Raw genomic sequence first — 16448 nt, forward strand, 5'->3', positions numbered from 1 at the left:
TTTTTTTTGTCTTAGTTATGGTTTATCACATGAATATAGGGAATTTCCAAAAAATAATTAAATTTTCCAAGGCAGAGTACAGAAAAATCAGCATTTTTTAAAGTAAGAGCAAAGTTATTTTAAGACCTGTTTCTTGGAAAAAGGTATTTTAATAAATAGCTAAAAGTCCCTGTTATGCCAGTTTCAAGAGACAGTAAAACTACTTTCTCCTTCACCCATAATATAACATCAACCTTTGCCCTTAAAATAGGCTAAGATATACTTGCTGCCCTCCCTATATTCCTATGGCCAACCCACAGAGGGAGTTAACTTGCTCTCCCCTAACAGAATACACCAAAATCTAATTTTCATATTTTTGGAAACCATTCTTATTGGGGTACTTTTCTTAATATCTGATGCCCCCAGGAACTAGGGCTTTTATGGCACATAAGACATGTTCACGTGCTTCATAAATGTAAGAGGAGAGAAAACAAGAAGAAGGAAAAGGCCCTTTCTAAATAGAATTACAACATAGTTCCTGGAGAAATATTAAGGGGATCTTATGAGTGTCTCTATTAAAGCTTTCCTGGGAATGACTGAAACACACACTCACTTACCTGAGTGCTTCTACTCCCAGGTCCACATGGGATACAAGCCTCCTTGCCGTAGACCTGATGTACGGACAGGTAGGTGTCAGGTGGACACTCCTTGCACTGGTTGGTTTCTTTTTCAATGTAGTGGCCTGGGGGGCAGGGGACACACGATGAGCCCGACTGTTCAGAACCGAGGGCACAGGCACGGCATGAGGACGCCACCCCATCAACTGCGTTAGTGGCAGTGATAGAATAAATCTTCACCATGTCATTGATGAACCGTCTATTCTAAAAAGAGAGCAGAAAGTAATGACTTCTGCCTTGGGGCTTAATCATACAACCAGATCGTTTTGTGTGGATATCACCAAAATAGCTAAGCAGAGTGTTCCAGACTAGCAGTTTATAATCGATAGTGGATTAAAGTGACTTCTTCTTGGTTCTTTAAAAAAAAAAAAATCTTAAATCTTAACACTAGGAACTAATCTCCATAGTAATGGAGTTCCAGGAGGTTATCCACAATCACCGCAAGATCGGGCATGTTTATAGGCTTTCCATCTGGAAGAACTGGTATGGTTTAACACAGGAGCAACTTTATCTCCCATGATGGTTTATTCAGAGATAAGCCTAACTGTAATGATACTATAGGATGTTTGCAGGGTAGCAAGTCTAAAGCTCTTGAAGAGGGGTTAGCCTTGAAAGACTAGGACTCTGGTCCTCACCAAACACTGACCATGATGCCATCACAACATCCCTTTGGGACTTTCTCTCTCTCTCTCTCCAGTACTTTCCCTGACCTATGTCAGGGATTTCTAGTGAAGGGTTGCAGAGTAGAGAACAAATCCCTGGGTCTAACTATACTTTTTCTTCTTGCAACATTGGGTCAATCAAGCTCTAGTTCTCACCAGGCAGTGGCACCTCTCTATTAGTAGAGAAGAGAGCTACCCTAGACTACTAATGTCTTTTGTCTGGGGGAGGGACAAGAAGAAGATGAGGAAACATTCCACGGCATGTTCATGCCCCACGTGATGGTAATCCAAACACCCATCAACAATCAGAGTCAAATAACATCTGGGAATGGGTTCCCCAGGGAAAGCCCAAAGAGAAAAGAGAAAATGTTCTGCATTTGTCACCACAGCTTTAAGTGGTTTACCTTGTTTTCACCTTGGGATGGTCACATCTATGGAGATCACAAAAGTAAGTCTTGTTACTATCAAAACATACAATGGAACTTACTTAGGGGAGAATTAAGGTCTACTCTAGCAGGGACAGTAAAAGAAAATAAATAATTCTGTGTGTAAACCCAATCATGTGTACATACACACTCTCCAGGCTATAAAAGGCGACATCACTACAATGAAATAATAAACCAACACCAGTTATGGGCTCCAGGACAAATGTCAGATCATTCAGAAAAAGAGGAAGACAGACACCAGCCTTCTCAAAGTCTTAGAAAGCCTTAAAGACACCTTTTAATAACTACAGTCAGATTTTCTTTCTCTTGAGCTTTCAGTAAATATATCTGTTTAGTGTAGAACAATCCAAAGATACATTGTGTTATTCAATTTCATACGTTCTTGCTCTCAAACCATTTTAATACAAATCCACTCCATAACCAAATGATTGATTATGATTGATTGTCCCATATCAATAGAAAACCAAGTCTTTTCCTCCAGGAGAGATAGGTGATCATTTTGTACAAATTTCCATCAGGAGCATGATCTTTGCATTGAAAAAAAAAAAAAAAGTATTTGGAACTTACATCTTGACCTTGATTGGTTCTCTGGAATGCCCATGTAAATGTAAATGTTGCATTCTTGAATATGATGTGGGTATAAGCTTGCTTTTCTTTGGTTCCACCCCATGATTCCACCACATTGGTACTTTTTCTATTAATATCCTAATATATAGTAGAAAATATAAACAAAAAAGCACAAACTTGGGATTAATATACAGGTGTATACATTACAAATATGTCTTTACAAAAACCCCTGGAGGGTCAATGAATATTTATCTGCAGAGCACGTCATCCTAGAACTCTCAAAACCTCCCTCCAAGTCTACACAAGCACTTACCAGCTTAGTAACTACAATTTTTCAAACACATTGTCAATATAACCTGAAAGAAGTCTCACATTTTAGTACATTTAACGGTGTGTGTGTGTGTGTGTGTGTGTGTGTGTCTGTGTCTGTGTGCAGGTGACTCTAGCTTAGGAAATACACTTCCAGAGCGCCTGGGTGGCTCAGTCTGTAAAGTGTCTGCCTTCAGCTCAGGTCATGATCCTGGGGTCCTGAGATCAAGTCCCTCATCGGGCTCCCTGCTCTGTGAGTGAGAGGGGAAGCCTCTCTGTTTTCCATTTCCCCTGTTTGTGTTCTCTCTCAGTCAAATAAATAAATAAAATACAAAAAGAAAGAAAGAAAGACACTTCAAAGGGAAAACAAACTCCTCCAATTTCTCACAGTAAACTTCTCACAGAAGAGCAAGGCTTTCCATGTTTGCCTTTTTCCTTGAGAGAGTCTGCTAGGCAGCTCTTACACCAGGAGTTCTAAGTTCCCCTTGAACTACACTTGCAACTTGCAGGCTTCTCTAAGTGTTTATTAACCAGAATGTTATTTTAAGTCCAAAGAATCTTATTCTGCTGCTTAAACTTGAATTCCAAAGGAATATGTATAAATACGTCATATCTGATTTCCTTAGCTAAATTCAATATTTAGAATATCCTACAAATGTGTGACATTCTAACCAAAATGCTGTCATTAAGATGATTAGCAAACAAATATAGTAAGTGAACCAAATAATGTAATGCACAACTAACTAATTTGAAGTGCAAATCAAAGCCAGCCTTGAATTTTCTAATTAGTGGTCCCTACAGAAACCCTACTAGATGACTTAGAAATTCGGATGGGCTTCTGTTACATTATCCGTGATGTTGACCATATGGTGGCATGAGCTCAAGATATGTCTGTTTCTTTCTATGATATAAACATAGGAGTCAAACATTATAAAGTAATCAAATATGCTGTAAAGAGATGTGTCTTGAGTTCACACCACAGACAGGAATAACAGAATGTGCTTGTCATACATTACAGAATTCTCCACGTTACCAAATGACCAAACCACCATACATGCCGCTTCCTAAAAGGAGCTCTGAATACATAGATAGTTCTCTGTTAAAACATCATCTTTCTACATGTTTATTCCAATAATTAATGAAATTTATTGCATTACCACAAATAATACCATCTTACCTTTGTAAAAGGTTTTGAAAACCTGCATTTTTTTTTAAAGATTTTATTTATTTATTTGACAGAGAGAGATCACAAGTGGGCAGAGAGGCAGGCAGAGAGAGAGAGAGGGAAGCAGGCTCCCCACTGAGCAGAGAGCCCAATGCGGGACTCGATCCCAGGACCCTGAAATCATGACCCGAGCCAAAGGCAGCGGCTCAACCCACTGAGCCACCCAGGCGTCCTGAAAACCTGCATGGTTTTGAGAGCATTTCTATGCACTATTTAATTGACATCACAAAAAATCCTGTGAGAAAACCAAATCAAACAGAGAGGAAACAAAACTAACAGATTCTTCTATGAGCCAAAAACTCTAAGATTGATTTACAAAAATAAATAGCTATGATTCTTACCCTCAGGAGTGCTTGGTCAAGTGAGAGAGACAAAAACATCAATACAGTCACATAATTAAAACAGAGTTTTCTCAAAGAGTTTTTGGAGGACACTGGAGAGAATGGCTAATTTCACTTAAAGGACTAAGAGAAAGCTTCCCAGAAGAGGTGAAGTTTGAGCACCCCTTGAATTATGAATGGGAGTTCACCAGACAAAGGAGCAAAAGGAAGAGAGCCATTCTGGTTCAGAGTGCCAAGTATGAGAACTGAAGTACAGAGAGGCCCTCAAATAAATTCAGGTTGCCTGAAGAGGTGTGGTGGACTTGGTAAAAAGAGGCTGGGCAAAGAGGACAAAAACCCAAACTGAGCCATGCTAAGAAATTTTAAGTGTATTTAGAGGCTATTGGCACTCAAACTTTCATTGATGTTAGAGCCACCCTTGTGGCTGGCTAGAACACAGATATCTGGGCCCATCGCCAGAGCTTCTCATTAAGACCAGGAGGGGCCTGAGAAATCTATATTTCTAACAAATTCCCAGGTGATGCTGGTCCAGCGACCACACTTTAACCGCCACTGCCATAGGCAGTAACCAACTAGCAAGGGGAAGGAGGCAATTCGTTGTGGAAGTCTCCATTACTGTTTTGATGTTTATAAAGAACATTTTGACAGCAGCATATATGAGAGAATGGAGAGAAAAAGAATACAAATGGCTACTGAGAAATAGTGGGAGTCAGGACCTCAGTAATAACACTGTTGGTGAAAAAGAATGAACAGATTAAAGAAATACGGAGGCAGAGCTGGGAACTGAATTATTGCTTATTTGTAGTGTATTAAATGGATGATGTTTTGGGGAATCCAGGTGGCTCAGTGGGTTAAGGCCTCTGTCTTCGGCTCAGGTCATGGTCCTAGGGTCCTGGGATCGAGCCCCATGTTGGGCTCTCTGCTCAGTGGGGAGCCTGCTCCCTCCTCTCTCTCTTTCTCTCTGCCTGCCCTTCTGCCTACTTGTGATCTCTGTCAAATAAATGAATAAAATCTTATAAAAAATAAATAAATGGATGTGTTGAAGATTATTCATGATCTTCTTTTACCACAACAAAGTCCTTTTTTATTTTTTTCAAGAAGAAAACAGCCTGCCTTCCCTTAAGCTGGCAGTAATCACAAATATTAAAATCTTCATCTAATTTGGATGTCACAGAGGAAACTGTTAATAGATTGCTAACTAGCTACTAAAAGACTTGGGAGAAAAGTAAAAACATTGTCTTTGAAGTCACTACTTACAGCGTTAAAATCTTAGCTAACAACATCATAATACCCACAAAAAGTCTTAATAAATTTTTTGTTGCTACTTTTCTCAAGCTAAGAGTTGAAATGTATAGGCCATCTAGAAAAAATGGGGCAGAAATATGACATGTACATAGTAAGTCCTTTGTCTACATTTATTAATTTAACAGTGAAGAGTTTCCTTACAGAGGTTTTTCCTTCCTAGTGGTGTGAACCACAGAATGGTTATCAGAAGAGAGTTTTCATTGGCTGATGGCATATCTTTATGAAGGAGTTTTTACCAGATTTCCATCAGTCACCCGAACCCCCTTGCTCAGTCTTCCCCATGAGGAACACAAGCTTTCTTTGTGAGCTGCACTGCACATTCCTTAGTGACTTCTTTAGATATTTTTTAACTTTCTGCAAGGACCTAAGAATGGGAAGAAAAATGGGATTCTTATCCCAACTTGCATGAATGAATTGGCACTTGAAAGAAAATGCCAAGCTTAGAAACCTGCCTTTGAAAGCCTCTCTTTCACTTACCACCATGAAGTATAGAACACAGTCAGCCGAACAGAGGGTCTCAAAGACAAATGTTATTCTTCCCAGTTCAGAACCCATGGCTCCAGTCATAGACGTTGGTGGCCTATTTGACAGATTAAAGTTATAATATTTATTGTATATTCTAAATACAGTATGGTACAAAACTAAGTCACATTCTCCATTAAGCTGAAAGCAATGCTCTTCTCTTCCCCTAATCAATGGCTCCCCACAGCCACTTCTTCCCTGCTCCATCTCTGTGTCCCCAGACCATCCCAGTAAGGAGCTTACACAACGACGGTAATATGCTTGAATCTCCTGATACAACTATTACCATCCATCCTAAAGCAAGAAAAATATGCCTATCAGGAAATGTCAACATGGAGAACTAAAGCAAAAAAGAATTTAAACAGTTATAACAGACTACTTTACAGATAAAACTGAGAAAAAATAAATTTATAAACCAAAAATATTCCCACAAACAACAACTTGGGAAAATTTCTTCATTAAGCATCCAATAATCATGGTTGTTGTAACATTTGGATACAATTATTGTTAAAAACTTTCAGCTTCATCTAAACATACAACTAATGGTTACAGTATCTCAATCACCAATTCTACAGATATTCTTAAATGTAATATATTATCCTACAACAGTTCATTATTTGCTAAGACCATCACAACATAAGTATGTTTTATGAAAGCATCTATTTCTATAGGGAAACAGGCATGAGGATTCTTACAGAAAGGAATCAGAATTAGTTTTCCTTACTTAAATCCTGGGATATGCAAGTTTAAGATCAGGTAATCATTATCTGAACCTCCAGCTCCACTCTGGATATGATCTCCAGCCACCTCCCAACCTGGAAGTGAGATAAGGTATCTTTATCAGGAAAAATCCCATTGATTTCCAACAATCTTTTTAAACAAGGTAAAAAAATAAAAAAGACTATTAGTGTTTATGTTCAAAGTTAGAAATACTCCGTGTTGATCTTCTACTTAGAGGATCTGTCCATTACAGTGAGTAGGGTATTGAAGTCCCCTATTATTGTATTATTATCAATGTGTTTAATTCTGTTATTAATTGGTTTCTATAATAGGCTGCTCCCAAGTTAGGAACATAAATATTTATAATTGTTGGATAAATATTGATCTTGTTGGATAGACCCTTTAAGTATAATATAGTGTCCTTCTTCATTCCTTACTATGGTCTTTGGTTTGAAATCTAATTTGAATGATTTAAGGACTATTACCCCAGCTTTCCTTTGATGTCCATTAGCATGATAAATATTTCACCTCCCTGCCTCACTTTCAATCTGTAAGTGTCTGTAGGTCTAAAATGAGTCTCTTGCAGACAGCATAGGGATGGGTCTTGCTTTTTTAATCTACTTGATTAGGGCATTTAGCCCATTTATATTCAGAGTTAACTATTGAAATGTAAGAGTTTAGTGCCATTGTATTACCTGTAAAGACCCCATTTCTGTAGGTTGTCTCTGTTTCTTTCTGGTCTGTATTACTTATGGGCTCTCTCTTCACTTACAGGATCCCCTGACATATTTCTTGCAGGGCTGGTTTAGTGATCACAGAGTCTTTTAGCTTCTGTTTGTCCTGGAAGCTCTCTACCTCTCCTTCCATTTTGAATGGAAGGAGATAGTCTGGATAAAGTATTCTTGTCTGCATGTTTTTCTCATTTAGTACCCTGAATATAACATGCCAGCCCTTTCTGGTCTTCCACGTCTCTGTGGATAGATCTGCTGTCAGTTTAATGTTCCTCCCCCTGTAGGTTAAAGAGTTCTCTTGAGCTGCTTTCAGGATTTTCTCTTTACCTCTGAAATTTGCAAGCTTCTCTATTATATGCTGGGGTGTTGGTCTATTTTTATTGATTTTGAAGGATGGGTTCTCTCAACCTCCCAGACTTGAATGCCTGTTTCCTTCCCCAGATTAGGGATATTCTCAGCTATGATTTGCTCAAATATACCTTCTATCCCTCTCTCTTTCTTCTTCCCCTGGGACCCCAGTAATTTTAATATTATTTTGCATTATGGTATTACTGATTTCTCAGATCCTCACCTCATGGTCCATTAGTTGTTTTTCTCTCTTTTCCTCAGCTTCCTTTCTTTCCATCATCTTGTCTTCTACATCACTGACTCTCTACTGCCTCATTTACCCTAACTGTTAGAGCATCCCTTTTAGATGGCATCTCAGTTAAAGCATTTTTAATTTTGGCCTGATGAGATTTTATTTCTGCACTAAGAGATTCTCTAGTGTCTTTTCTGTTTTGTTCAAGCCCACCTAGTAACTTTATAATTACTATCCTGAATTCCACCTCTGGCATTTTACTTATATCCATATTGATTAGATCTGTGGCAGAGAGTATTACCTCCAATTCTTTCTTTTCTTGTGAATTCTTCCTTTTAGTCATTTTGCTCAGAGAAGAATGGATGAACAAGAGAATAAAATCAAAAGTATCAACCATGACCCAAGCAAAATACACACTAGACAAATCTGAAGAGATCAGAAACCAAAAAAGAAAAGGAAAAAAAAGGGGGGGTAAAAGGAGAAAATAAAATCTCCCAGATTGACAAAACAGGTGGTCCACTTGGTCCTAAGTATATTTTGGTCTGTTTGTTAGAAGACACTAAATCCTAAAATTGTAAAGAAAAACATATATATATATATATATATATATATATATATATATATATATATATATACAAAATAAAAATAAAATTACAGTGAAAGGAAGCCAAAAATGAAGAACATATTTATAAATGTAAAAGCAAGAGTTTAAAAAAGACTTAAAAACAAAGAGTTGATAAAATAAGAAACTAGCTGGGGCGCCTGGGTGGCTCAGTGGGTTAAGCCGCTGCCTTCAGCTCAGGTCATGATCTCAGGGTCCTGGGATCGAACCCCGCATCGGGCTCTCTGCTCAGCAGGGAGCCTGCTTCATCCTCTCTCTCTCTCTCTCTCTCTCTCTCTGCCTGCCTCTCTGCTTACTTGTAATCTCTCTCTGTCGAATAAATAAATAAAGTCTTTAAAAAAAAATAAGAAACTAGCTGAAAAGGAAAAAGAGACAAAAAGGAAAATTTAAAACTGAAAGACAAAAGAATCATGAGAAAAAAAACCCTCAAATTCTACATACTATTTTCCCCTAGCACTGGAGTTTTGGAGTTCTTTGTGCTCTTTGTATTCTCCTGATGTTCCAGCTGGTCTTCTGGGGGAGGGGTCTACTGCACTGATTCTCAGATGTCTTTGCCTGGGTGAAGTTACACCAACCCTTGCCAGGGAGCCAGGGTCCGGATCGCTCTATACGGCTTTTGTTCCCTGAAGGCTTTCTGCCCCGCTTTAGAGAATGAAAATAAAAATGGCAGCGCCCTGATCACCAGCCCTGGAGCTGAAAGATTGGGACCCCTCCTCTTTAGTAAACCCTCAGGGAATATCATTCTTCACTCTTGTGTGTGCCAAACTCCAAAGAAGACTGCATCTCAAACCTGCACGGATCCTCAGGGGAGGAGAGAGGGAGGAGAGAGGGGAGGGAGCAAGGCCCCACAGGGAGAGCTGTTGCTGGATCATTCTGCACCCTTGCACCCTGCCCCGGGGGAAGGATGAGGTTGCCATGTTCTGTCCTTTGCAGGGCACCCTGTTGCCATGGTTTGTGGTTTATGGAAAACAGAACTGAAAGCCCACTTGCAGGCTTGCTGACCATAGCCAGTTTCCCCACTCTAGTGCTTGGGAACTTTGTCAGCTCAGACACCCCCATTCTTTCTGTGACCTCAGGGACCCTGAGACCACACTGTCCCACCTAGGACTTTGCCCAGCTTCATGACCTGAGCACCTTTCAGGCAGGAGTGTCTCTCCCTGGAGCAGAATTATAAAAGTTCCAGTTTTGCACGCTGGGGCTATATTACCTTCCAGGAGCTGGCTTTTAGGGGCTCCCTCGCTCCTACCCCTACCCATCGTTTATCTTCCAATACATCACCTCAGATTCATGTCTCTGCTCCTCCTGCCCTGCAAAAAGTGGTTAGTTTTCTATTTGTAGAATTCCAGGAATTCTTTTCTTACATCTCAGATTGAATTCATAGATGTTCAGAATGATTTGATAGAGATATCTAGCTAAATTCAAGGGACCAGATGAAATGAGAGCCCCCAGGCGTCTACTATCTTGCCTCATCCCCTCCAAAGTTAGAAATACTCCAAAAGAATTCCCTATGTTTACACTGCAGTTGTAAATTGCATGCAGAGGCAGACTCCTAATATCAATAAAGACATTCCATATGATTCCTCAGGAAGAATCAAGTAATGCATATTTTTGTACAGAAGCTATTTAAGGGAAACCTAATAGCAATTTTCTCAATTCAGCTTTTTAAAAACTAAAATAGATAGTCTTTATCTTTTCTAATAAACTGAAATGGAAAATCTTAGTACTCAAATAACCAACAGAAACTAGAAATTTCAAATTACTTAAAGAAGATTTGGGGTCCAGAGTTCTTTTGTATAGTTTGCTGTATTGCTGGTCCCTAATTTACAACTACTATCCTACATTCATTCACTTATTCACTCAAGAGGCTTTCAGGGACTGCCAAGAACCATGAGAAGCACTAGGGTTAGGAAGACAAGGCTGGGTCTCCCCTCACTGAGGGTCAGTAGCATCTAAGGAGAAGCATATACTAACAATTGACAAGAGAATGGGGAGACAAGAGCTGCAAATAGAAGGCGATGGGAGGTCTGTCCTCTGCATAGAAATAATCAACATACCATAGGCTGAAATGGCCACATTAAATGAGAAAAAGAGAAACATCTCCCATGTACCATTATTTATTTGTTTTCAGAAATCATATTATGAATTATAAAATTTTGAAACCACAGAAAAATTTTAAGATGAAGACTACACTTACTTTTAACCCCATTACCCAGAATAAAACCACTGCTTATATTTTGAGTAGTTTCCTTTCATTATCTTTGGATGCATAGGTTTTTACATCTTTGAGATTGTGTTGTTGATAACATTTAGTGTCATGGTTTTATATGTTAACATTATTGCATAAGCATTTTTATGCATAAATACTTCACCAACATATTCATGACTGAATTAATAGTTTATCATGTAGACGGATATAATTAATATCCATAATTTACCAATCACACTAACGGACTTACCTCCTTTGACCACACACCCAATTTAACCATTTAGATTGTTTTTACCTCTTAGGTGCTATAAATGACACAGTAATAATAAACTTATTTTGGGTAAAGTTTTTCTGTATTTTTTAGAAAAGAATCTCAGTGAAAGAATTACTAGGTAAAATAGATATATTTTTAAACCAATGTTTTGTGCTGTTATGGTGATTTGAAAAACAATGTGAATCAAAGAGGAATATTTGTTAAATATGGCAAAACTAAACAAAGAAATATGAAGCAATTCATACTTCCCTGTAACTTCCCACTTCCAAGTGAGAGCCTCTTAACATTTCAATGTATTTCTTTTCCATCATTTTTTAGTGCACACTTTTAACATACCTTAGATTTTAATGGATACTCTATTTTCTGGTTTTTTTATTTAGCACTATCTTCTGAATTTTTTCTCATTAGTGTTATTTTGAAAATATTTTCCCATTAAAAATCCTTACTACATCTAATTTTAATGATTTAACAATAGGTTCCATGATTACATAATTTAATTTAATCACATCCCATTGTTGAAAATCTAGTTTGTTTCCTCTTAATTAGCACTAAAGTTAACATATTTTTCCATAATTTCTTTCTTTACATCTTTACATTGTTACCCAGGTATAAATTCCCAGAAATGGAATAAATGGGTTGAAGAAGAACATTCAAAATTCTTGAAACACTGTCAAATCGTTTTCCAGATGACTGCCATTTTAAATATTTGCATAATATTTCTTCTATCAGTACAGCATAACTTTCATAAACATAATCTTCTGCTGGATATTTAGACTATTTCAATTTCTGTTATTACAGATAATGCTCACTGAACATCTTCATGCATAAACAGTAACTTGTCTCCAACTATGGGTAACTTTAAGGCAAACTTGCAATACATGAAGATGTACTTCTGTGTATCTGGTCTGCAACTATGTACAATTCAGACTGAGAAGACATGAATCTCCACGTACTCCAAGTCACACAGTCAAGCTAGCTAAAGCACATCCACCTGAACCCGTGACTGGGTGAGCCCCTCATGACACAGGCTATTCCTTGGCCTCTCACTTTGGTCCCCATTCTTTTTTTTTTTTAAGATTTTATTTATTTATTTGACAGAGAGAAATCACAAGTAGACGGAAAGGCAGGCAGAGAGAGAGGGAAGCAGGCTCCCCGCTGAGCAGAGAGCCCGATGCGGCATCCATCCCAGGACCCTGAGATCATGATCCGAGCTGAAGGCAGTGGCTCAACCCACTGAGCCACCCAGGAGCCCCTGGTCCCCATTCTTGTCAGTGCAATTCCTCTCAAAGCTGTATACTGAACTGTCCAGGCATAAAAATACACATCACCTTGTATCTTCATTTTTGTATTATATTTTTCACATGACTATTTGTTATTCTAATATCACACACTAATAGTGAAGAGATGTCTATTTTTCAAATTAACAATTAAACATTTCTGAAAACTATAAAAAATGTACATTTTAGCCTCTAAGTAAAGGAGGAAGCAAGTGGCTACCATTGAGTATTATCATGAGAGTTAGACCAAATTCTCCAAAAGATCAAGTAAAAGTTCCAGATAATCTTTACTAGTAAGTGAATACACACGCGCGCACGTGCGCACGCACACACACACACACACACACACACAGTCGATGCTTTCACGAGTTCTTTCAATTCCCTGGCCTTCCCAATCTTATTTTTCCTCCATACGTCTTAACTTCTTCAACTTAGAATTCAATCATGGGATCTTTTAGGAACATAAACCCTCATGGTCAAGTAATTACTACTGTATTTTTTCTTCTTCTCCCTTAGGATAACTTCCTAGAAGTGGAAGTATTCAAGGACCTACTATTTTTCAATCTTCGTTTTCATGTGCTCACCTCACTTCCTACATCCTCAGTATACTTATTTCAGATAGGTACTGACTTAAAACAGAAGCAATTTAAAACAATTTTTTAAAACAACAAAATGTAATATGGAGAAAAAGTGTTCTCATTAAAATTGCTAATGAGATGATGAAAGTAAAAGGATGCATTTTGGTATAAAACCCTAGTATTTGTGAAGAGCTACTCCTAGCATTAAGTTTAAAAATACATGTATGGGGTGCCTGGGTGGCTCAGTGAGTTAAAGCCTCTGCCTTCGGCTCAGGTCATGATCTCAGGGTCCTGGGACCGAGCCCCATATCGGGCTCTCAGCTCGTTGGGGAGCCTGCTTCCCCACCCCCCCGCCTGCCTCTCTGCCTACTCGTGATCTCTGTCTGTAAATAAATAAATAAAATCTCTTTTAAAAAGAAAAAATACACATATAGATACTGTCACTCATTCAACCAGGAAATACTGCAGAAAACTAAGTGTTAGCCTCTCTCGGGTCTTAAAATATTGGAACAAATAAAATTCAGCCACAATCTTATAAAACTCTGTCACATTTTCAAGTTTTCACTAAGTGGGGCTTACATATATTTTGTACACACAATCACAGATTTCACAGGGAAAAGGACTTAGAGCTGACCTCACCTCTCAATACAGCTCAGTCCTGAGTCAGACTCAATGCTGACAGAAATGCTGTCATTCTGTTCTTCGAAATGGCAAGTGACATGGATTTCATTACATCCCTTGGTGAGCTACTCTAAATACGTTTATAACCATAAATGGTGAGCCTGAATATCTACTTCAAAGCTGACTCCAAAAAAATGCAAAATAGTTCATACTGTTACAGAGAAGTCAACTAGTTGTGACATCCCGTTCACCATTTCCATGTGAGGGCTGGAAGGCAGTCAAGTAGCCAATGGACAGGAACGAAGTTCCTCATACCCACACTTGGTATGTTTTTAGAGAGCTGGGCCCAAAAGTCTCTATGACCCAATATGTCCAGGAGGCCGATTCTGAACTCACCGTTCATTCCATCGCACTTTGAATTACCAACATTAAAGCAGGAAGTTTTCATGTTGCCAGGAAGGACATTCCACCATTTATATTCAAATCCAAGCGCAGGCTCCATTCCTGCTGGACACGGCCTACATTCTATGAGAGACAGGTGAAGGAGATAATTACAGTTAAATTGCATTTGGACATCTTCCTCTTTCTCTGTTCTAAATACTACTAAACTTTAATTAGCAGAGAGGAATGCAGGAAGGAGAGATAGTAGAATTTATCCAACACACTTGCATTAATCATGTCATTAGAAATGTTCACTGAGCAAACACTTATTGATACCAGAGTACTTTAGACACATTTTTACATAACCTGTTCAAAGAATACGTGCTAGATATTATTACTCACAATTTTAAGGGTGGGAAAATTGAGGTTCAAAAGATTTAAGGAACTTGGATTAATCACACTAATGGCTGCCTGTTGTATGTGGATTCAAAACCAAGTTAATCAGACTCTTAAGTCCCTCTTATGCTATCTATCAAAGGCTCTGGGTAGTAAGCAGATGGCATGGCTATATTCAAGAGAGATGACCACAACTGAAATACATTGTAATTTTTGTCTATCAAAATTAAAACAAACTCTGCAGCACTTCCTATATTATTTGATAAGCACTAACATTTTCTCAACTGTACATCCTGAAAAATTAAGAGACTATCTTCACTGCCATATGTTCAAAACAAGTAATTTTTTGCTATTACTATAGCACAAAACATAATTTATGATTCCAAAGCTGAATTAGAAGAGATTATAATTTATACTTGCATAAATATATCACTGGAAAAGAGTGCCTATCCTTAACACTTAATATGGTGGAATTGTTTTTAAGATTTAATTTTAAGATTTTATTTATTTGAGATTTATTTGAGATTTTATTTTATTTATTTGAGATTTTATTTTAAGATTTTATTTATTTAAGAGAGAGAGGGAGAGCATGAGTGGGGGAGGGAGGAGCCAGGTTGGGCAGAGGGAGAGGGAGAAGCAGATTCCCTGCTGAGCAAGGAGCCCGATGCTGGACTCGATCCCAGGACCTTGAGATCATGACCTGAGCTGAAGGCAGATGCTTAACAAAATGAGCCCACCCAGGCCTCCCTATGGTGGAATTTTTTTTAATCAACATTCAAAGGCAGAGTGAGTTATCCAGTGATGAGGGTATTACACATATTACACAAAATGCCTAGAAAAAACTATCCTTGTGGTATGTTAAAGAAGGCACTGACACCTCACAATTCATTATGATATTTCTCAACTCTTCTTCAGTCTCTGTGAGGTATGTTTTATAAATAAGTCTTATGTAAAAGCAATGAAGAACAATGTCACAATAGTCCAGCAAGATTATTTCGCTAACGATCCAACTGGCATCCTACCCTTTGTTCCATCCGAAAATGTTCCAGGAGGGCAGGGATGGCAAGATGATGATCCATTGTTATAAAATCCAGGGTTGCAAGGGGGACAGTCCTTCTTCTCTCCAGAAGGGGGCAACCTAATAGCATCTGTGAGATCCTCCCGGCAGATTTTGGGCTCTATCCACTTGTACATAATTTGCGTCTGCGGGGGAAAAAAAAGCTTGCAGGTCATATAAGATGCTTTATTTGCTTTAACTTTTCAGTAATAAAAACATTAAACAGAAAGCCTAGGAAAAGTCAAATAGTGAAAGAACAGAAGGGCCAGGTGAAAAGAATCTAAACCATTAGTAACAGAATGAGATAAAAAGAAAAAACCTTTGGTTGGGAGAATGGCCGTTACTTCCACATGTTTTACTATGAGCTACAGGTGGGCCTTACAGCATCCATCAGCACATTCATCATCATCGAATTCCACTTCAAAGTATAGATACGGGATTATAACATAATCCCATAATCTCATTCTCACAGCCACTCACGCACTGTATTCCTTAATGACATAGGTGTCTGGGCAGACTGCCTTTTTCCGTTTGGAGACCTTCAGTACTCTCTTCCTCTCTCTCACCCTCAGCACCTATCACGATGCCTCGCACAATCTGATCACAAAAGAAAAGGTGTACGTTTTTAAAAAGACAATATCTAGCTTCACATTTCAATCCTGCATTTCACAAATACATGTGGTTGCTCTCTAAATATTTTCCAATAACCTGATGTTAAACCACAGGAACCATAGCTAAAATATTTCTAATTTTGGGACCTGTTGCAAGTGCTTCTACCATCAGAATTAAGACAAACTCTACTTTAAAAGACAGAAGTCTTTTAAGCCTTATCTTCTCATTCTCTCTCACATATACACACACCCCTATGTGACAAAAAATACACAAGATCGCTATAACTCAGCCAAACCCAGAAAGTTGCAATTATAAAATTACTCTTTGTGAAAACAGAAAAATTAAATGGTTTAGCCATTT

General features: G+C 38.3%; 1 protein-coding gene across 1 annotated transcript in view; it reads right to left on the reverse strand.

The window, feature by feature from the left end:
• The window catches only part of ELAPOR2 (endosome-lysosome associated apoptosis and autophagy regulator family member 2), a 175364-nt gene that overhangs the window by 35795 nt on the left and 123121 nt on the right, over positions 1-16448 (reverse strand). Inside the window, exons 9-14 of the mRNA XM_004739638.3 lie at positions 15442-15622; positions 14039-14167; positions 6758-6848; positions 5989-6091; positions 2332-2469; positions 597-860 (exon numbers count right to left, since the gene is read on the reverse strand). Of these exons, the coding sequence (XP_004739695.3) occupies positions 597-860; positions 2332-2469; positions 5989-6091; positions 6758-6848; positions 14039-14167; positions 15442-15622 (906 nt within the window). The remainder of the gene's footprint in view (positions 1-596; positions 861-2331; positions 2470-5988; positions 6092-6757; positions 6849-14038; positions 14168-15441; positions 15623-16448) is intronic.

This window comes from Mustela putorius, unplaced genomic scaffold (genome assembly GCF_011764305.1).
Source record: "Mustela putorius furo isolate JIRA1106 unplaced genomic scaffold, ASM1176430v1.1 tig00003845_pilon_pilon_pilon, whole genome shotgun sequence".
Lineage (NCBI taxonomy): Eukaryota > Metazoa > Chordata > Mammalia > Carnivora > Mustelidae > Mustela > Mustela putorius.